The sequence below is a fragment of the Anabrus simplex genome, chromosome X (genome assembly GCF_040414725.1).
Source record: "Anabrus simplex isolate iqAnaSimp1 chromosome X, ASM4041472v1, whole genome shotgun sequence".
NCBI classification, from domain to species: domain Eukaryota; kingdom Metazoa; phylum Arthropoda; class Insecta; order Orthoptera; family Tettigoniidae; genus Anabrus; species Anabrus simplex.
The window spans coordinates 165,098,966-165,123,001 of NC_090279.1; the positions used below are offsets into that span (position 1 = coordinate 165,098,966).

Below are 24,036 nucleotides of genomic sequence, written 5' to 3' on the forward strand. Positions count from 1 at the left end.
AATCAGGATCAGTATATAGACGTAGAATGGGTGGCATACAGGAATGCTGTAATAGAAACAGCAATGGAATGTCTAGGAACAGCTGTGTATAAAGATAAGAAAAAGCGAACATCTTGGTGCAATGATGAAACGAGGGCAGCATACGATATATCTTGTTGGAGGACTTCTTTGCTGGATCTTTTCTGGTGCATGCCAATCTTCTGATTGGATCCAATGATTCCTTTAATGATTCTGTGGTCTTTCTCTCCAGTTTTCGAGGAGTCCTTTATTGGCATTTAGAGATCGGGTTTGGGCTACATGCATAACTACTGCCTTCAGAACTGTTTCATATGCCCGGTTTCATCAACACATGTTAAATATATACTAACAAGTAGTTAATTAATACGGAGTTAAAAATTTAACATCTTGTTAGTTTTCTTGCGTTTCATCAAACTTTTCTTGTGAAATGTTAACTAATCGACTGTTAACTCTCCCTGTATTGAGAACTGGTGCGAATCAAGGAGGCAGCGGTAAGAAAATGCTGTTTTACAGCGCGCTCCGATGCGCTTTTGTTTGAGCACAGCTGTAAAATATGGCGCGTGAAGTGAAACGGAATCGTAGTTCTTATTTTTCCTTCTTCGAAAAAGAGTTGTTAATTGAATTAGTTAGTAAATATATAGAAATTATTGAGTGCAAGCGCACAGATGGCTTGACGATAAAAGAAAAGGACGAGGCGTGTGAGAAAGTCCGCGAGGTTTTCAATGGGGGTAAACAGATACTTTTTTAGCGGGTATCCACTGTCACCTAAAAAATCACTTCGTTAATTGTCCCACTTCAAACTGTGCTCCGATATGGGAGTTATTAAATGTTGTATTGTCGTGTGCAGAACCAGACCACCTAGCAAGTATATCCCTGATTTGGAGGTTAGGCTCACTAATCACCTGAACATTAACCTATAATATCCCTTCCGATTACGACATAGTTCGGCCCAATTGCCTCCAGGTGATTGGATTCTTACATGTGTGCATTCTATTGCACCTAAAACAAACACCAGGAAAACGGCTTATTTCATAGAAGTCGCGGATAATTTGCTGACGCTCTTCTACTGAAGGAAAGGTTATATACCTCTTTATCACGGATGTTATTGCTGCACACGCTCTACTAACAGTGGCTTTAGAAATTCCAGCATTGTCTCCGACCATTGTGTGAGCATAAAATAGTAATATTATCAGTACCTGCAACATTGGAGAAAGAGGTAAGTTTCTCTTCGTAGGATATTCCAAACTTACTCGAATTTCATCAACAATCTTAGCAACGACTATTTTCGATAACCTTTATCTATGAAGAAATTTTGTATCCATCAAATTTTCAAACTCATTACGTCGCTGAACGCTTCTTCGGTAATGATTATTGTGTAAAAGATCTAAATAGAGATTCCGCGTCTAAAGGGAGATTCACAGCAGCCATTTTGGAACAGGTTGCTAAATGCTAATGTTAGCCATTTAACATTGGAAATAGCTGATGTTAACTTTAATACGCAGTTTAACATTTGTTAGCGTTAACAGTTGTTGATGAAACGCAAATTTTCTTAAATCGTATGTTAAAATGATTTAACACCTTGTTAAGTACTAACATGTGTTGATGAAACTGGGCCATAGTGACGTATCTTAATGTTTTGGGAAAGGGATTTCTTGTTGTAGATCTTGCGTAACGTTTGGCAGGCTATTTAAATTTTGCGTATTCCTCCCCTAAGTGCTTCCTTGTCCAGTCCATTTTTTTTTTCATAAATATGCCTCATGGTTGGCGGTAATCTGAATTAACGACACAAAAGGTGTGACGGGATGTTACCTAGCAAACGTGCAGGCTGTGAAGTGAAGTATTGATGGATGGTCTTGACTGAGAGACTTTTCCTTTACAAGTTGCTTTACGTCGCTCCGACACTGAGAGGCTTTATAGAGACGATGGCACAGGAAAGGGCTAGGAGTGTGAATGAAGTCTGGTGTCAAGGTAGGAAACCATCTTCAGGGCTGCTGACAGGGGGGTTCGAACCCACTATCCACCGAAGAGAGACATTCAGAAAGATCTTTTGCCAAAGGTGCCTCATCTCTTCGTACTCTAGAGAAGTGATTATTTCATTAATGTAATTTGATAGGCCCTAAATCAGTTTCCTCTCTTTAATTGCACTGAATCCTACACTCGTTGACTCCAAATTCCATCCAGATGTCTCTCAAAACGAGTCGATATATCAAAATAAAATCATCTTTATCAATTTTATATTCATTTGTTGAAATGCATATTTATAGTAATTTGATTTTACAAACAGGAATTTTGACACCTTTTTTTCACCGGCAGCATTCGAACCGCTAACCACGGTGCGAGAGAGTTGACGACTTAAACATCATAGCCACGAGGAGGGCTATCTTCAACAATTCTGAAACAGTACAGTGGAAATGAATAACAGAATGGATGGTACATTCTCAATGTATATATTTCCGTGAATCGTTAGGCTACAGAATTCCATTCAGTGTCTCTCACAGGACGAACTGGATTCCACCGTGGACTCTGGTATGTTAGAATGGTTCTCCAACGGGCTTGATAATGATTTCATGGATCTGTAACAGAAATGGCAGATTAGCATCACTGTCACATTTTCTGCTCATAAGAATATTGTCAGGTTTCTAAAAATACATCTTAGTACCTGGACATGAGGAGGCGTCGAGATGGCGTAGATGACTGCGTCGGCGACATCTTCAGAGTTCAGTTTCGGAAGGCTATAATACATATTTGCGTCGATTCTGGGAGAAGTGTTAAAAATATCTGTATTCACTACTCCTGGGCTCACACTCTGCAATCAAAAGAAGTGAAAATTCGTTGAAAGGAGATGTATATATCTGTCATCACTGACTGATATACATTTAGGGATGTCGCCCACCAAATTTAACGAAGAATTTCCTTAAGTCATTTCAGAGAAGTTGGAAATGTGTCAAGCATCTCTTTGGGGAAAACATTCCAATCCCTAATTCTTCCTAAGAACGAATATTTACCACAATTTGTTCTCTTGAATTCCAACTTCATGTTGTGAACTCAAGCATATTCGTCCACTAACTTCAACCCATGCAATTTCTCCTCTGACAGCTTAGAACCTACCGCTTAGTCGACAAGCTGATCTCCTTACTCCCAAATCTTCCCGTCCCAAAGTTCGCAATATTTTCGCAACACTACCTTTTGTCGGAAATCACCATGAATAAATGGTGCTGCTATCCCTTGCGATATTTTCTAGTTCTAGTTCTTAAATCAAGTAATCCTGGAACCATACTCTAAATGGGTTCTCAGCAGGGATTTAAACACCATCTCTTTTTATAACCTTTACAATCTAAATCACGAGATGGCGTGAAAATGGCAGTGATCATGCTCCACTGTCAATTTGGTACTTGTTATAAGTGCGTCAGCAATAACAGACACTGCCAGTACTTAAAATAAATAAAAATGATACCTGAGGGCCATTCATAAAGAAATGAGCATGTGGCTATAAAATGAAAACTGATGAAAGGATCGTAATGCAATTGCCTATGAAGGAAGGCGAGGTCCTTATAAGAGCGCTGAGGTCCTAAACTCACCGCTAGAGGGACACGGGTGCACACCACGTGACGACAGAGCCAGCACGCATATACGTTGATCGTCCACTGCACCCAGTCGTGCTGAACAGAGAAATAGAGTCTTCAAATGAATATCAAAGGGGTGTAGATCACTTCCTGACAGCAGAAGGTGTGAAGAGAACGATAATTCATCGAAGAATGGCGCAAATGTACGGAGAACACTGCACGTCCGTTGCAAGGGCCAAGCAATTCAGGGAAGACCGCATGTTGTTGGCCGATGATGCACTGTCTTGAACGCCTCACCGTTTTACCGATGCCATTGTCCAGCAAGTGGATGCCCTCATTGTGTAAGACGGGCGAGGTACGGTAACAGCCATTGCCGCAGAGGTCAGAGTGAGCGTCGGGTGTGTTCACGCCATCATTAAGGACAGACTGAAATTTCGCTAAACGTGCGCCCAATGGGAGCCTCACAGTATTCAACCAGCACAGGAAGGTTATCGAATGGAACTCTCTTTTGAACATCTTCTGCGCTATGCCAAGAAAGGGGATGAGTTCCTGTCACGAGTGGTCGCTTGAGACGAGACATGGTGTCTTCACTTCAAACCCGAGACAAAACGGCAAAGTCTCCAGTGGAAGCATGCACGGTCGCCGCCAACCAAAAAATCCAATGTGAGCTAAAGAAGGCTCTGAGGGGCAAGCTATTTACCTCGGACACAGACGTCAAGCAATACGTTAGGAACTGGTTCACAACACAGCCCCAGGAATTTTACGAGACGGCCATTCACCGTTTTGTGTGCCAGTAGCATTAGTGGCTCAAGAGTGCTGGGCAATACTTTTGAAATAACGGTACAGGCGTTCATTTTATAACCTCCGAATCGTTTCTTTATGAACGGCCCTTATATAATGAGACTATTTAACACAGATGACCTTTCCGCCAAATTACATTGGTCTTCGTAATAAATTAATAATAAATTAAACCTTTAGAAATCAAACATTCAAGAAACACCTTCACTGATGAACATGCGTTCGAATCATAGGGTTATAGGATTTTCAAAGGGAAAATTGCCAAACGTGTCGTGAAAACTATCCATAATTTCGGGATGGGATTTGTCGTCAGCAAGAAGATTCTGAATTCCATCACGTACTTCAGTTCCCGTATAGTCGAGTCTCTGCTCTTTCCTTCCAATGCACAAACAAAATGTACACCATTGTGAATGTCCACGCACACACCAACTAGCCAAATAAGAAGGATCCGGAAAGAAGAGACAAGTTTTGGGAAGAGCTACAAGATATCAACTCTAAAGTTCCAGACAAGCACACTATCATCCTGGTTGAGGATTTCAGTCCCCAGCTTGGCAAAGATAAGAAATTGCAAAACATTGTTGGAAGTTACCCACTTCGTAGGAGAACAAATCGCAATGTACAGAGACTTATGGAGCTGTGTAGGGCATTCGATCTAGTAGTCTTGAAATGAACAGTCTTCAAACACTTACAAAGGAAACAGAAGACTTGGACATCACCTAATACCAATCTTGGAGAATTTCAAATTGGTCATATTGCCATCACCCGGAATGATGTCAGAATGTCGAAGTTCTGAGAAATGCCAACCTACACTCAGATCACTATCTCACAATGATTAAAGTTCAACTGCTTCCAATAAACTCCAGAAAGACACAGGTGAAAAAGATAGATTTGATATAGAGACGCTGAAGTCCACCCGAGAATTCACACAAAATCTTGAATCTCCGAATTCAGAGAACTGGGAACAGAAATGAAGACTATTTTACTGTCAAAAACAAGGAAATATGCATGTTGGAACAGTGAATGTTGTGAGGCAGTAAGACAAAGAGAACTTGCTTGGCAGAGATGGAACTCTAATGAGAACGGTACTAACAGCACAAAATTCCTCAACGCCAGAAAACATGCTCCAAAAACCATCCGTGGGGTTAAACGTATGCTTGACAAGATGCAGTTAGTACAAATTGAACAAGACTTCTAGAAGACCAATACACGAAACTTCTATAGAACCTTTAAGAGGAATCTCAACAAATACAACCCTTCAAGCCTACAATTCAGAATCTTCAACGGTAAAATGGCTCACAATGATAAGGGCAATTGCCAGATTCTGGAAAATTATTTTGCATCCCTTTTGAACTGTGAAGCTCCAAATTCCACATTTCCTTTTGAAAACGTTGTGCGGATTCATCCCAATTCGTCGCCACAAACGAAAGAAGAAATGAGAATGAATGAAAATCCACAGCCTGTTTCCAGTCATATTACCGGGTCAGGAATGGAATGAATGAAGCGCTCATCTAGCGGCGAGGATAGGAATTGTGCCAGCTGCCGAAGCTTGTCGCACTCCGCTGGGGCAAAGATAAATGACTGACAATTGGATTGAAATGATATTGGAGAGTGTTGCTGCAATGAAAGATGACAGGAAAAAACGGAGTAACCGGAGAAAAACCTGCCCCTTTCACTTTGTCTACCATAAATCTCACATGGAGTGACCGGGATTTGAACAACGGAATCCAGCAGCGAGAGGCCGGCGCGCTGCCGCCTGAGCCACTTCAGGATAACAGGCACCAGGCGAGGATTCTATAATTGCTGAACTTTGGAAGTATGCAGATGACAAAAGTCTGGATAAAGTAATAGAAATTATCTGCGAGAATTGGGAAACAGAGATCTTCCGAATGGCAGGACTTCAGCATTGATTCACCTCCTTCATAAGAAAAGTGATAAAACAGACGTGAACAACTACCGTGGTATCTATCTCCTGCTGATAACATACAAGATTCTGAAAGCCCTTCAAACGAGGGCAGCAGAGCAATTAGACCCACAAATCGGTGAATATCAGGGAGGTTTCAGGAAAGGGCGTTCTTGAACCTCAAATACCATCTTTTATATTTGAATCTCAGAAATAAAGAATTTGTTGTAACGTTCATAGATTTTTTAAGAAGGCGCATGACTCGATAGATCGCACCTCCCTGATGGGAATTTAAAAGGAATTTTGCCTAGACAACAAAGCCTGAACAATAATTCAACAAACATTGACCAACACCACTTCGAAGGTGAAGTTCAGTGGAGAGATTACAGACGCCTTTGAAATGAAGACAGTGTTAGGCGAGGAGATGGACTATCACATCACCTCTAATCTTCAACTGTGTCCATGAAAAAGTCATCCGGGAATGGCATAGAGAACTGAATGATCAAGAAATTCAAATCGGAATTAGTCTAGGGTTCAAAAGCCAAAATGTTGATGTTGATTGCCTAGCCCTTGCAGACGATCTTGAATTTTTCCGAGTCCTTAAACACAGCCATGAAACAGGTTTTTCAGCATAAAACACAAGCAGCGAAGGCAGGCCTCCAGATCTCCTTTGAGAAAGCAAAATTTTTAACTAATATCAAGCTGGCACCCAGAGTGCCCACAGTCGGAGAGGACAAAATTATACGAGTAGATAAGTTCAAGTATCTGGGAGAACTGATATCACCGAACTTGTCACAGAAATATGCCTTTACAATACAGATGAACAAAATGGAAATGACATACCATTTAACCAAGGGCGTCTACAATAAAAGGTCCATATATTTCAAAGCAAACCTGAGGCTTTACTAGATGTGTCATCCATCCAGAGGTCTTATACGCTTCAGGGTGCCTTTCAATGAACGAAAGAGGCCTACTCGAGAAACTGGAGGCTAAAGAAAGGAAGATTTTGAGAAAGATCTTAGGTCCCGTCAAAGACAATGGTGAGTACAAAAGATGGCATAACGACGAACTATACACCCAAGGAGAGAAGATTACCGACACCATCCGGAAAGAAAGAATTATCTTTTATGGCCAAGTGACACGAATGCACGGAACAAGACTGACCAGCCACATCATTGCCCTCTTTCAGCAGAAGAAAACTAAAGGGGCTTGGTTCATTGAGGTTGATAGAGACCTTGAAGAAATGGGAATCACTCGTAATGACATGCAGAACCGTATAGCACTTAAAAGGAAACTTCAAGCATTCCACGATTTGCGAGACAAACCAAAGTTAAAAACAGGAAAGGCATGGGCACATGAGATGAATGAACGACACCGCGAACTTATGCGGTAGTACTGGGTAGACATCAAGGTCAGAAGTAGACAGTTGAAGTGACGTGGTCCAAACATGGCCTATACGACATGAATGAATTCTGAGATAAAACACGCAAGATTTTGCAGGAGCAGTCTGTCACATTATTTTGGACTAACCATGCATCAGCCGTCCAGGGGTGTCAAAACTTACCGTTATCTTGATGTTTTCCTTGTGTTCAACGAAGTCCTTCCTCAAACCTTCTGTGAGCGCCCTGACAGCGTGTTTGGACGCCGCGTCCATGGTGTCTTTGCTAGATTGAGTAGGCAAATGACCAGAAATGCTGAAAAGACAACGTAGATAAGAACATACAAAATTGGAAGGTGAAGTTTGCCTTTAGTTAGGAGTGCTTGCTGTGGTGGTTACTGTGTAAAGAGGAGGTAGAATGAAAGAAACATCCCCTATAAGTGGTGGCTGTGATTCTTGTTTTAAGAGAAAGTACAACTGGTTAATCATTATCTCTGAACAAATTAAAGGGGAACAATAATTAAAATAAATGTATGTAGCGCATTGAACAGAGGAAATTGAAAATGAATTTAAAAATAAAACGAAAGTATTAGGTATTATGGCAAAAAGGTCACAAGCGCATCGAAAGGCAACGTAAGTTCCCAGAATAAGTTCCCTGAGTAACTGAACACTTGAAATATATTTGCCCTTGATTAATCGACTTTCACACATAAAACGAATGACGAGATTAGCAGTATTCTCGTTATCGTCGTGTCTGAGAGGTCGAGTGACTGCTGCAGCCCGAGGAGGTTCGGTCTTAAGTCAGAGAGATCGGCACACTCTGTGAGGATGTAGGTCACGGTAAAGTCGGCATCACAAGAACACGATGAGGAATGTGTAGATATTCCATGACCTATTCTCAGCCTACATAAAACTACGGTACCCCTCCGTGAAGGTCGGGAAGAAGACCGCCAATGGCAGTTGTCTTTTTAATTGCTCCCAGCTGGATTGAAGTTCGGATAGATAGCCATTCCGATTCTCAGGACGCCAAGACGGTTCACCGTAGCTGAGAACATATATCCGCGGCTGGTACAATGGCAGGTCTACGTGGGAAAATTACCGCTTCTTTTGCAGATTCATCCGCAAGTTCATTTCCGCAATCCCAATGTGGCTTTGGGAGCCAGACGAAAGTTATTCTGGTACCAGCATCACACAACCTGTCTAGAAATTCATAAATCTGCTGCACCAGTGAGTGTTGTGCGAAACAGGCGCGATAGACTGCAGAGAACGTAACGAGTCTGTACACACGAGAAGGTTGCCTCTTTCGTCATCGAGTGCAAACTGCAGAGCTTCTAAGATGCGAAAACTCCTCAGTATACATTCTACAGACAGGAGGAAGCAACATCCTCATGATTACTACAGGGTGTATCTAAATACTGGCCACATCACAGAAGATGCTTAAAGTGTCCTCCATGAACACTCTCAACATGGACTGGCGAAGTCCCTGCCGAACAGCTGCGCAGGCGTTATTGATACTTTATTCCAGTTCATTGATGTCGTTAACTGGAATAGTGTGCATCACATTTTTACTGTGGACCCACTGATAGAAGTCCAGTAGACCAGGCAGGCCAAAGCACAGTCCATCGATGCCCGATCCACTGTCGTGGGAAGTTCTTGTCCAAGCACCGGCGTACATGCAAACTGAAGTGGACTGGTGTGTGTGGCCCACATGGTACGGTGAACTGTTAGGGGCAAATATTGCAGTAGTACAGGCAAATTGTCCCTAAAGAAGGTCTAATATGCTGGTCCGTTCAGTCGTCAAGGTAGCATGCTTCGGGCGATCAACGGAACACATATTGCATCCAAAGTGCTGATGATGATTAGCGACAACGGTACAATGAGGATTTTCAACTGCCTACGTTTGTGTGTTATGCAAATTTATGATTCCATATCTTCCATACTTGACCTCGTCGGTAAACAAAATGAGCGAATGACAGCAAAAGTAAAAAAAAAAAAAAATAACCACAATAAACATTTTTCCCTTTGCGAAAATGAAATGACCTAAGTATGTCTGTTAGTCATGGCCATCCATCAACGGCTGCTGATTTCAGATGAACACCAGCCATAAGACATAGCCAGCACGGTTGCTAGGTAACATTGTCTGGAAATCCATCCATACCTTACGAGTACATGACCGCCTGGTTGACTTTAAACCTCGTTAATTTCTTCCTAGGCATTGGGCTTATCCTTTGACGTTCAAGTTCTGAGTTCCGAATTCTTACAACCTTTTCTAGGACGCCTGTCTTCATTTTAAACGGTTGCAACAATTCTCCATGCACTTCACCTTGGAGGTCGTCCCCTTTAGTTTATTTGATTATATTTGCCAATTTGTTTTTGATTCCAAATACCCAATGGTGTTATTATTATTATTATTATTATTATTATTATTATTATTATTATTATTATTATTATTATTATTATTATTATTTACTTACCTATTGATATGTACAATATGACCATCATTCACTCCTTTTGATCTCATGATTTTCACAGCTTCCCGGGTACAAATGCTCAGTCCCAAGACGTTGGTATCGAGGATACGAGTCCATTCTTCTGTAGGGCATTCTGTTGAGACATATGAGCAAATATAAGGTTAGGAGTTATATAAGACGTCTTAAATCCAAAACATCTGAAGTCTAAGCTGCTGTTCAGGAAAACGAAAATCCTAATGTATAAAATTTTAGTAAAGCCTGTATTAACATATGATGCTGAGACCTGCGCACTCCCAAAATCTGATGAAAGACAGCTCGGTATTTGAAAGAAGGATTTTGAGGCAAATCTTCTGGCCAGTGGAAGAAAACCATGTCTGGAGAAGAAGTTATGATCATGAATTGTATAATTTATATAAAGAACCAAACATTACTAACTACATAAAGATCAGAAGGTTGGTGTAGGCAGGACATGTGCTGCGTTCTAATGATAGAATGGTAAAGAAGATATTTAATGCAGTGCCAGAAGGAATCAGGAAAGTTGGAAGACCAACGTTAAGGTGGGAAGAAGGGATGAGAGAGCATGTAAAGATAATTGAAATCAAGAATTGGAAGGACTCTGCACTTAACAGAAAAGAATAGGGAAACCTTCTTCAGAAGGCAAAGGCACACAAAGGGCTGTCGCGCCAGTGATGATGATGATGATGATGATGATGATGATGATTCACGACGAGATAGCAAACTAATCATGTTTCAAGGTGGAAACAGTATCCGGAAACTCATGAGTTGGGCACCGTGGGGTTTCCAAGTTCGTCAAGGCCACGGATGTCTGAATGGGTGTGTTTCACCCTCAGGGCCCGGCCCCGAGGCCACTATTATAGTCCGTTCTCACTATGCTGGAGTGGAAAGGTTAAGAATAGTAGCGATAGTTGTGGTGGGACCCTTCATTACCCCGAAACACACCTGCTACTGATGCTTCTCCGAACGCTCCAGCATTATTCACCAGTATGTCTACTCTCCCGTGTGTTTCGGCCACCCATTTGAATGTAGCCAGTATATCTTCTTCCTTCTGAACATCACATTTTCGAGGATACAACTTGCCTGCAGGCACTTTACTGGGGTGGTAGCGGTTGCAGCGGTTACGAGTCTTGGCTCCCTCCCTAGCGTTAGACACAGCCTCCTGAAAGAGAATACATCGTAATATTACAGTGAGGATTTATAATCAAAACTACAGGCCACAAAGCCTACCATCATTTTTCTTCTCAGACGCTTACTATCACATTTTTTGTTAGGATTTTGAGATCAGCACTTCATGAAATGCGTTTTGAAAGGGAAAAAAAAAGGAGCTTTTAATTTAAAATATAAAAATAGGGCTTCTTGGTATTTAGTGAAAAATACTATACGGAAGTTCAGGATTAATTCTATATATATGTTATTGGAGATAATGGTTATTTACGGGGTGTTTGATAATTGTGTTAAAAACTGGGCTTAGGCCCATTTTTCATATTTAACACACATATTTTTACTACACTGGGTAAAGAAATTCTGTTCAACTTTCCTGTGTCCGCTAGAATGTTTCTTAACATACGTTGGCCATTCTGTGAACACATTATCGATTTTCACTTGTTTTCGCGCCTTTCAGTGTGTTTTGTTTCTAGTGAGGTTGTCGCTGCATTCTGTTCCGAGTAACCAGCTGCCGGCTGTGCAGTATTGTTCAACGATTATTTCCTATTTTATATTTACTGCTTCTTTTAACTTAACCAAATGAATTCAAGTATATCGTACTTATATTGGAACCTTTACTAGTAACTCTTTGTGATGAGCGGCCTGAACTGCTTGCACGCAGAGACTTACAATCCGAATGCATCTGGAAACGGGTTCCAAAATCTACTTTCGTGGGGCTACAGACATTGAATATTAAAGTAAAAGATGCTGTGATTACTGGCAATGATGGGACTGTGGCAAGGACGTTGGTGTTACGAGCTGTGGGTTTCATACCAGGAAGAAACTGCCAGAGGAGTCTTTATGGCAACCGCAAGGAACAAATATAGCAGCTTAATTGGGAACCAAAGGAGCAAGAACCGAAAGAAAACAAGAAAAATGTAGAAATGAAGTGGAAGATGATTAATATGGCCCTGGAATGTTTTATTAGGCTAAGAAAACATCGATAAACTGAAACTTAAATCTAAGTATTCTCCAAACTTGGAAATGTGGAAGTTGTGTATCATTTTCTTAGGAATCAAGTGTAGGATCAAGTTGAAATTTCGTACTATTAAAGATGCTTACAAACCAAGAGCTGCGGAGAAAAATGAAAGTGTTCGAAGAAGCAGATATAAAGGCAACACTCATGTAAGATGAACGGAATTGTTATTGGCTAAAATTGTTAAGAATTGAATATGAAAAATCGACAAATTTGGCAAATTGAAGTACTTAATTGAAGTAATTCAAATTAGTGGACTAGACAAAGGAAGCCAACAAATCAAGAGCGCAAAAAATAGAACCAGCGTACCAACTGTCTAAGGATACCTACAAGAAGCTGGCAAATAAAATTAGATATTACAATACTGTAATAGAGCCAGAAAAAATCTATTTTACGAAATGCATGTTCACCATATACGAGTAATCAGGAGAAATGGAAAAGGTGGAGAAAATGAAAAGAAGGATTCTAAGAAAAATTTGGCGACCATTATAATCAGAAAAAGTAGAGTTTAAGTACACGAGAGCGAAGATCTTTATAAGAGCGAAGAAAGCGAAAACATGTCGGATACAATACTAATGATGAGAGTAAAATTTCTTGGCCACGTAATGAGGATGGACGACAAGTGACGCACATCATTTTTTAATATGCCCATAGGAATACGAATAGCAATCAGTGAGTTCAGGGAAGAAAGGATGGCAGGAAGGAAATGTGGATATCTGAAGGAATAATACAGAACAGGTTAATACAAAATTTTAAGGTTTTCCAAGGGAACGTTTTTGCGTTCGTTTGTTTACTTGTTTATTACTTAGTTAAATATTTATTTCTATTTACTTATATTTGTTTAATGATTTATTTTTTTGCTTTTTATACACATTGTATTATATGTTTATTTTTAATAACTTGTTAATTTGTTTGTTGTTGTTAATTTGTTTAATTGGTAATTTGTTTGTTTAGTTTTTATTAATTCGATTTGTATCCTTGACTTTTGTTTGCTCTTGTTCGTTTGTTTCTTTATTTGCTTATTAGTTTTTATTTGTTTGTTTATTTGGCTATTTGTTTGTTCTTACTTGCCTATTTATTTGTTTGTTTATTTACTTGCCATTTGTTTGTTTTTCAATTGTGTATTTATATGCTTATTTATTTGCTACTTTGTTTGTTGGTTTTTTGTGTATTTATTTATTTGACTATTTGTTTGTTTTTATTTATTGATATTTTGTTTATTTATTTGTTCTTTTCTTTATTTATTTCTTCGTTTGCTTATATGTTTGTTTATTGGTTTATTTATTCGCCTCTAGTCTTTCCTAGACTAGAATATCCTTTCTATCGCCCTGAGATGAGTAGCTCGTTGTTTACGCTGGTATGATGTAACTGTGCCCAAGGCCTCCTGCACTGTACTTACCTGCACTTTCTCCTGTCTCCTCGCCAGCGCTACAACGTGAAGACCATGATCCTGAAGCTGATACGCTATAGCGGCTCCTATACCGGAACTTGCTCCAGTGACTACAGCAACACGTCCTGTCCAACGTTCCATCTTCTACACTACGAACTAGAAACCTCGCAGAAAAACAGTTGCAGATGGCAGGGACACTAGTTGCGAGATGCATATAACCAGCCGTTTTATCAGCCCCGCCTTGACGACGAAGCTGCCATATCATCGTCATTAAGATAAAGGTACTCGATATAGTATTTCCAAGTACACCCGACGATGTTTCAAAGGACACGCCTGTTGTTTTCAATGATGGGAGGCCAGAATGGCGAGTGTCAAGACATAGACTGTTTTTCTCCTTCTTAAAATGTTATGTGCTCTTTCATTTATTTTCAACTCCATATGTTTACCTTTTGTGAATTTGATTTTTAACTACGACATGCTGTCAATTGTAACAAAGGATGTCCTCGAAGGAGGACGAAACATGTACCACATAAATTAATAAAATTGTGAATTCCATTGAAATTTAGTTGATAGCAATTAGCATTCAAAGGTGGACCAATACCTCCCTTAAAAGTGTAGTCTCCAATAATAATGCATTGTACAGAACGAAATGAGATACAATTCGATACACTAGCTGAAAGAAAGACCGAGTGACTGTCTGTTTGGGTCACGTACTTGGTAGCTTGCATTCGGGAGATAGTGGGTTCGAACCCCACTATCAGCAGCCCTGAAGATGGTTTACCGTTTCATACCAGGCAAATCCTGTACCTTCATCAATGCTACGATCGCTTTCTTGCCCCATCGCCGCCATAACACACAAGGTATCTAAAATTTCGCCCTTGATTAACAGTCATTTAGGTGGTCTGAATGGCTTAGACGGTTGAGGCACTGGCATTTTGAACTCAACTTGGCAGGTTCGATCCTGGCTTACTTCGGTCGTATTTGAAGGTGCTGAAATATGTCAGCCTCGTGTCGGTAGATTTAATGGCACGTAAAAGAACTCTAAATTCCTGCACCTCGGCATCTCCGAAATCCGAAAAATTAGTTAGTGTGACGCAAGAAGCCAATAAGGTAAGGGTGTATTCTGCCCGAAGACAGGTCCGAACCTCCGCAGAGGTGTGCCTGAGCCGGAGTTTGCGTACGGTGGGGTGGCCAGTTCCTTTCCGCTCCTTCATTCCCTTACCCCCACCAACAGTGCGTGGCAACCCATTCAAATCTTGGAGTATTGAGTATTTGTGTTATTGTGAAGTTGCTTAAACTGACTGAATTTATTTTTGTTTTGTTTGGATGTAACTTTTGCACTGACCAATAAAATTGAGAGAGTGTGTCCGGATTAGTCCAGAAACCTCTCGAACCTTCCCTTCGGATATATAAGCTGAGGCAGATTGAAGAATAAACACCGGTCACCAAACTACAACGTCATTGCCTGGAAATAAGATCATCATCGTCAAGCATTAGCACTCAAGCTGCCGTCATTGATGTTCGAACCCACTACCTCCCGGATGCAAGCTCACAACTGCGGGCCCCTAACCGCACAGGCAACTCATCTGGTAAGGCATATTTATGGTCATTTTATTTTCTAAATGGAAATATGACACCATTTCTTCCCATCGACGGGACTCGATCCAGCTAACCACGATGTCAGGCAATTGGCGCGTTAACACCATAGCCACGAGATGGGCTACTTTCAACAATACAGAAACAGTACAACGGAAATGAATGATAGAATGGATTGTACATTCTCAATATTTTTTACATCAATCGTTTAGGCTACAGAGTGCCATTCAGGGTCTCTCATAGGACGAACTGGATCCCATCGTGGACTCTAGCACCATTAGAATGATTCTCCAACGGGCTTAATGATGATTTCATGAATCTGTAACGAAATGACAGATTAGCATTGCTATCACATTCTCTATGCATAGGAATAAGGTCAGGATTCTAAAAGTAAATTTCAATACCTGTACATGAGGAGGCGTCGATATGGCGTAGGTGACTGCGTCGGCAACGTCTTCAGAGTTCAGATATGGGAGGCTAAGGAAAAACTCTCGGTCGATTCAGGGGGAAGTATTAACAATATCTGTATGCACTATTCCTGGGCTCATGCTCTGGAATCAAAAGAAGCGAAAAATGATTGAGAGGAGAGGTATTTATCTGTCATCACTGATATTACAGCCTGGATTTTTATGCATTAATAGGTTAGAATGCAAACTTTCTGAAGCGATTAACAAGTATAGACTACCTTCTTAACGACTACGCTAGGGGGTTTGCATAAACATTAGGGGTACGGCCCACCAGAACCCCTATAATTTATATTATTCTTGCTACATTATGGAAGAGCGGGTGGCCGACACTTCCTACTAACCAAATTAGTTTGCAATCTAACCTGTTACTACATAAAATCCTGGCCTTACTGACATGCATTTAGTGATATCGCCTAGGTGGCGGGTTCCCTTTCAGAAATTTACTTAGATTATTGGTAATCATTTCAAAGGGCAAACGCAGGCATTTATACAAGTGGAGGCATGCTTTGCTTAGTGCATCGTCACTTCATTGTTCTACATAAGAGGCTTGGAGTGATGTCTCAACGGTGCACAAGCTGCCAGTGCCTTGGGAGGGTATAGCAATCCAGCTGATGAACCCACTGCTACACTTGGGCGATACGCTGGTAATTTCACGATTGAAAATTCCTAAGAGCTTAAATACTTTTAACATATACATTCGATGAAATCAAATTATGGTTTTCTTCTGGGAACGTAATTTTTTATATAAAGGCCAAAGGCAGACATTCATACAAGTGAAGACACATGCTTGCCCTTGTGCACCGTCACTGCATTATCCTACACAGGAGGCTTGTAGAGGTGTCTCAAGTATTACCATCAATCCGCCAAACATCATTGAAATCACTTCCCACCCTGCACCACACATCCAGTAACACAGTATTTAAGAAAAGTAATCCACCACCCCCTAGACACATGAAGTCATACATTCACCGATGTTACCCCCTTTTAATACTTTCGTAACTCATCTCCCATACTTTTAAAAATATCAATAAAACTAAAAATAAAAGCTGCTGAAATGTAATAAACGCTTAACACTCTCCCAAAAGGCTCCTCCTATATCCGCACATCCAATTATCCGCCTCCAGTCTCCTACATTCCTTCATACCATGCCCGAGTCTCCTGGCCAGAGAGAGGGCTTTACCGTCTAGGTGACCCGCCCTCACCCTCAGGGAGGGGAATTATTATTATTTTGTTCCAGCGTGTTGATACAACACAAATATACATGCATACAAATATACGTACATAAACACATACGTTACAATTATACAACACACTGAAACCGTAAAGTGTCCTGTACAGCTCATTGAAATCATGGGTGCCTTTCTACCCTATTAAATCATTTCTGAAAGTCGCGTTATTTGTAGGATGATGGGCGAAGCGACTCGAGCAGCGTGTGGCCAGAACGGAACCCGCGAAAGATCGCCTGGAAAACAAAGGAAAGGTTGGTCTGGAGCCAAGCCCCCGTGAAAAAGCCCTCTCAACTTACAGACAGAGTTAGAGATACGACGCGACGCTATGGTAGTTAAACTCGCCCCGAGGTGTGCCTAGTTTCCCAGGGTTCCAAACTAACAGAAGGAACTTTGGTTTTTATGCACGTTTCATGGATGCAAACGTCGAATTTTGGCACGTAAAAATTATAGCATATTTTGATACAGACATGGGAAAATTATGGGAGGCACACCAAAGAATAGAGCTGAATTTTCTGCGTATCCCAGATTGAAAATATGGAATACTTTATTCAAGGGGCGAAAGGAGGTCACCAGACGTCCAGCGGTAACATATAGCAAACACGTATGGATGTAAAGCGTCCCCCAAGCTAAGAATCGCGCTCAAAGATGACTCCACCCACCAGAGGACGCTAATGGATTAATTAAAAGGCGGGAATCAAATTACGGGAGAACTCCCGATCGCTTGTCGAGCGCACCTGGTTCAATGGAGGAGGAAAGAGGGGGTTACAATACGCACCATTTAAATGTCTGGAATTCCTGCGATGAAAGGAGCTGTTGCCGTTAATGTACCGTGAAACGTTTGCGCCCCTAGTCTTCCGGTGTTAAGATCATAAAGGCGGGTCGCTGAGAGAGGACAGTGTTGTTGTGTCCGCCGCGGCCGTGAATTAGAAAAGCCTTTGCGAAGTGTAGATGGGAAGCCTAGCGAGCCCAGGCAAATGTCTCTGTGCCGCATGTCAATTAATTAAGCTGCGAGCATAATTTAGGAACGAGTAGAGGGAGTCGGCTATGGACAATGCCGGCCTAAATGAGTCCGTGATATTAATAAATTGGTATCATCCAAATCGCTACTCTGAGTCAGGGTTCTCGAGTACCGTGAGCCACCCGACTCATGCTGTGAAGGCACCCCCCTGTGATTAGAATGACCCGCCGGTTTATTGTGTAAATTCTGTGTGTGTGTCGCGTTAAACAGAGGACCGTGTGACGAGTTGTGGAGTGTTACCCCTTTGGATTTCTCTAAGATTTCAGCAGCGAACGAGCCAGCCAGGATGACGGACTTGTGTGGACCAGGGACGAAGGACAACACGCTGGTTTCCAGCGCTGAGGCCATGCACCATTAAGCTCCGCCATGGGTCTCCCGTGGAAGGAAAACCATCGCCACCAAACAGATGAGTTGATGTCAAAATATAATATTCTCAGCACGTTTATGTATAACCGGGTCGTAGAATGTGTTTTTCCTTTGTAATACCTAAATGTTGTAAAATAATGCATGTCCTAATATGGAAATTTTATTGTTCTTTATCATGGTAACGTACATTCAAGGGAGCTAACTCCTCGGACGACCCATTTCTTCCTTAGTGATTAGTTTATCGTGAGGGGTTATTCTTATTAATATGTAGAATATCCTAGCAAGTATGGGAAACAAGGATAGAAGAATATTTGAGTTCCCCTAGGGGTGGTTGGAACAATAGTGTTGATGAGCAGGGAAACCATGTCCAAAGGCTGTTAGTTAATGTCCAATATGGCTATCGTATATGCTGGGGAAACTCATGGGCCAGTCAGACGATGCATGCGTAGCTTATACATATAATCATTGCATGTGCAGCAAGAGAGAAGAAATCCTGATCGAGAAAGGTACATAACTGTGTTATTTAGGTATAATTGTGAGGGACAGTTTGCGAGTTTCCCGTGATCCTTGATTATTTAAACAGAATTGTATGGAGCTTTTTGTCTGCAACCGGGATGAGATCCAGGGAATCCAGAGTCTTTAATGTATGGTCAAAATATAAATATATGCATAACTTTTGGGTGATGAGCGAAGAGGATGAGAAGCGTGGAACTGAGGAATCATGAGAGTCCTATGCCCAAAGAAGGAAGATACGCGATAATGAGACGTAATGAGAGGGCCGAATGCCCAGATAGTTTTACGGTGATATAATTCGGAGTAATGGTCCCTACAGTAGGCACTGATGATAAGAATGAGAAGGTAGAGAATAAATGAGTATTTCTTGGGAATTCTGTGGTAAGATGAATAAACAAATGAACTGGGCCAGAATATGGGTCTCCAAGAAAGGAGCGCCGGCCGTTGTAATTGAACGGAGTCAAGAATCCGGCGTAGCTAAGGAATGACTGATGGTTGTAGTAAAGCGAATAACCTTCCCTTCCTTTTTTGTATGTGTTTGCTTCTCTCCCTTCGGGACAAAGCGGCCGTGCCAACCTACTGTAGTAACACTCGGGGTTCTGGGCTTCCACACCGTGCTTGCTTGTTTGTTTTAAATGGTTCGGCTAAGAACATTTCTGTAAATGATAATAACACGACGATTTTGAAGGTAATTAATAAATGATTATGAATTTCCCCCACAATCCGATAGTATGCGACTGTAGCTAGTTTAGGGATTTCAGGAATGTACCTCTTAGTCGGAAGTCGTCCAGTTCGAGCCCTGGTCAGAGTGGGCCACCTTGTGCAAGCTTCCATTAAGCTTGTGCTGGAGCAGAAGATATTGATAACCATGTTTTTCTTACAGGAATGGCCCCATTTATGCATGATATGTACATATGAGTGTGTTTAGTATTTAGTGTGCATTATTTTGAGTTCAAACAGAACCGTTGTTCAACGTTGTTTGTCTTGGTGCCATATAAGGGAAGTCCGTGGTTTAGCTCAATGATATGTGTGTTTTTGTCTGTGTATTATATAAATATACTTTTTAGAATCTCATCATGTAGTGTAGGAGCCGGTTAATTACGTGCTAAGAATAGTATGTACATGGTGTGATCGACAGAGTATTAAAATTTAACGATAGAGGTACGGACTAAAGAGTGAAAGATAGACGATATTGGTCGCAAAACCTCAATTATACCTTTGTGCAGACAACGCCCTCAGACGAGTCGATTTACAGTGTTAACTATTTTCTTTTCCTCCCGTATGCGGAGAATACATTGTATAGGTTCGTTCTTTTTCATTATGTCATATTCTTGAATAAATTAATCTTCGTAACCCCCATTATATGATTCTTGTCATTTTTAGCAGTACTAAGCAGTATCCAGTAGAGGGTTGAACCCAGAGATCCGACTTTCATATTAGATAAGGCTCCATCTAAAGTATTTGTTTTTGTTCTTGCGAACGTACCAGCCCCCAAGTGCTCGAGCTGCCGAGGCCAGCACAGAAAGTAGGAGGGGAGCGGCTTCGAAGCTCGTTAGGCAACTCGAGCCGCTCTTCCCTCTACTCTCATCCGTGGGTGTTTACCATGTTACGTGGAGGCATTCTTATGCGTGTGTTGTCCATTCGAGGCCCGGAAGGGTGTATCATTGGCGTCCAACGTGGGGCCCGACATTGTTTATATTTTACGCTGGAGCCGCCCACGGGAAGGATAGTGTGCTATGATGGAGTCGAACCACCAGGTTCGTGCCACTATCTGAACATTTGGTATCGAACGGGCTGGCAGTTATTTGAATTGGAGTACCCGCCACGTAATCGAACGGATGGAGACGTTAAGCACATGTCCTAAGTGCTAAGATTCATAATTATAAATTGGATACTGCAGTAGTTGTTCAGATTGTGTGATATTCAGCATGACTGTCAAGGTTATCGTACGGGTGTGCGGAAGTCACAACTCGTGATGATAATCCACACAAGATGAGCCACGAGAAGGGGCGACGTGAATAATAAATAGGATAGGAAAATGACAAGAACAACAAAATCATGTGTCCAGTTTAAGTGGAAATCCGCATGAGTGTCGCTCATAAATTGAAATTGATACCTGGGACAGACTACGAAGTTGTCAGTTCGTTGGGAGACAATGTTATGATTCTCTCAGTGTGAGGTGAAAACGGCCGGTAAAATTCTTCAAATTTCGCCACCTACGGGTATCTGCCAAAGATTGTGTGCTTAGGTATAACATTTTGGCAGAAGTAAATATCTATTTCGAGAGGACTTTAGAGGCCGCGGTCGAGAGACGGTTACCTCAACCCATCCTCTAATTTTTGCGCAGTGACGCATGCGATGTTATCAGTCTGAGACGGGTAATTGTCTGCAGTCACCATCTTGCCAATCTCAAGGTGATAACATCCATTTGTGACTTGAGTAGGCCATGTTTCCGGCATACGTAGGATCGAGCCCTCGGTAGGTCGCGTGCGAGAACGGCAAATTTATTCCAGGTTAAGGGCTAAGTAGAATTATTATTATTATTATTATTATTATTATTATTATTATTATTATTATTATTATTATTATTATTATTATTATTATTGTCGGGTGATATGATGAAATTTCCCATACAATGAATTGTGACGTTTATGTGATAGGGTGCGTGATATAAGCCGTTTGTAGGCTCAGTTTGGATTGATTTATTGGAATTTCAAGTAAAGATAGGTCACGCCGAAATTTATATTAGACCTTATATGTATTAATGCTTTCTGTCGATCACCGGTGGTCAAATTTCGGCCCACGGGAGATCCGCTTTCTCCAAGATTGAATCTAATATGGAAGTGGAGGTCATGAGGGAGATGATGTGCCAATTGTTGGCAGAACACAAGGAACATTTCAAGGAACAATTAGAGAGGATCAGCGCGCAACAGACGTTAAAGCGCAGCTAGACAAGCAGGCACAGCTTTGCTAGACTCAGGCGGCTACGAATAAGGCTTCGTTAGACGAGCTCACAGAGGATATGAGATTAGGTCGTGAACGTAGCGACGAGACCGCTGCGAGATTGGATGCAAAGATGACCGAGGTGTTAGAGGGGAAGTTAGAGGACGTCATCCAGCAATTAAGGCAAGTGGAGAATAGGGTAACAAATAGGATCGACCTGACGGACACCCGGGTAAGCGCGTGCGAGGAGGAGATGGAGAAGGTGAGCAACCGTGTAGAGGATGTTGCGAGATACGTGCAGGATGCCAAAGCGGAGGTCCGAGAATCAAGGACACAGACGACGGAATCCCTCGACAAGGTGGCGAATGAGCTCAGTGACCGCCTGGCCCAAGTGCAGGATACTGCGACCACCAAGCTCAAGGAAGTCCAGTTTCAGGCCCATGGGGTAGTCATGGAACTTCGGAAGGATGTGACCGAAGAGATGGAAGCGGAACAAGAACAAATCCGAGGGAAGATCCAAGGCCTGAACCGACAAGTGGAAGAGTGGGGCAATAAGACTCACAAGGCTGCCGTCCAAGTAGAGATCCACACTGAGCTTATCAAGGAGATCCGAGAGGAGGGCGAGTTGTTAAAGTTCCAAGAGGCGACAGGGGAGATCGTGATGCGATCGATCCTCAAGAAGCAGGAGAGCGTTGACAGAGTGAGTCCGCCCAGCAGTATTGGCCACGAGGCGAACGCTGACATTTCGCCGCGAAACGAAAATGGACTATTGCACAGCGCACCTCGGGTAAGGTCGACTCCGCAGGAGAGTGGAGCAATTCCCGTATATAATCTCATCCAGATGACGAATGACGAGCCGAATAAGTTCGGGTCAAACACCCATCTCACCTGAAAGGTTTCCTTGCTGAGGTAGACCAATACTTCATTGATCACCGAGTTCCAGCGGACCGGTAACTCAGACTAGTGGAACGGTACTTAACGGAGCAGCCTTTGCTCTGGTACCGGGCGTTCAAATAGTGTTTCGTTGGTATGAGGATTTCCGGCGACGCTTCCTCGAAAAATATTGGGGGATTGAGACGCAACAGAATTTGAGACTGGAATTGTATTCGCGAAGGTACTCTGTCGCAGGGCAGACCCGTTTCTGCGAGTACTTCGTGGGCCAGTTGTTAAGGTTTAAGGAATTGAATAGTCCTCCCTCAGAGTTGGAATTGATTTCCGCCATCGGCAAACAGCTTCCACCGGAAGTGCAGGAGGTGCTCATAGCGGCGAATGTCCGAAATGCGGTCGATGCTGAACAAATATTGAGGCAGCTCGATCAAATGAGTGGATTACAGTCTCGACAGCGCCATAGCGAGGCGGTCCACGTTGTCGACTTAGTCCAAGATGAAAGCCCACCTAAAAGAAAGAGTCAGGGGACAAGTACGAATGAAGTTCGGGAGATGTATCCATCGAGAATCAGGAATGATTGGGGACCCCAAACATGGAATGCCAAGTTGGCTGGAACGCTCGCGATCCGGGACCCCGCGAGCTGATGTATCAGGGACCAAGACTCCGGTATCGCCAGTATGGACAGCGGAGGAGACCGTACCAGAACTGGGACCGCGCGGACAATGGTCAACGGGGAAGCGACCAGGAAGGAGATAAGAGTACATACGGGATCGCAGGAATGAGTCTCGGCAGTATGTCGAACAACTGCAAAACACGCCGCCCGGGATTGACAAGTGGCAGAGACCCATACATGATATGGCCGCCATGGGACTATGCGAAGGGGCAGAAAGCTTCCAACTGTAAGCCCACCGGATAGAAGGGCGTGGAAGGGAATTTAACCCCAGGCTCCGGAGTATGCCAGTAGCTCCTTGCGCAAACAATTCGCTTAACCAGTGAGGAGATAGCCTGCGGTTCGGGAAGCAACCATTCTTTCGAGTCGCAGTGGACGTCAGTTAACGTAGCTGCGTGGGTAATCCAACCCGAGGATTTGATCGAAGACGCACACCTACAGAATAAGAGGATTATCAGGGAATTATCAGTTGTGTACATCAGAGCCCATGGATTGTGCGTGCGTTCACTTGTAGACACAGGAGCCAGCGTATGTGTCGTCTCTCGAACGCTCATACGGGAAATAAAATCTAAGGAGCAGATCCCATTACTACCGGTCTCTAACATGAAGGTACGAGGAATCATCCCAGATC

At 42.3% G+C, this 24,036-nt stretch overlaps 1 protein-coding gene across 1 annotated transcript; it reads right to left on the reverse strand.

Annotated features, from left to right (window-relative positions):
* Positions 1-2,449: 2,449 nt before the first annotated feature.
* LOC137503207 (farnesol dehydrogenase-like) lies at positions 2,450-13,910 on the reverse strand. Its single transcript, XM_068230729.1, has 6 exons — positions 13,725-13,910; positions 11,089-11,305; positions 10,132-10,261; positions 7,844-7,973; positions 2,678-2,824; positions 2,450-2,591 (listed from the first exon to the last, which is right to left on the reverse strand). The coding sequence occupies exons 1-6, from the start codon at positions 13,854-13,856 to the stop codon at positions 2,550-2,552; spliced, it is 798 nt and encodes a 265-aa protein (XP_068086830.1). The 5' UTR covers positions 13,857-13,910; the 3' UTR covers positions 2,450-2,549.
* Between the last annotated feature and the right edge of the window lie 10,126 nt (positions 13,911-24,036).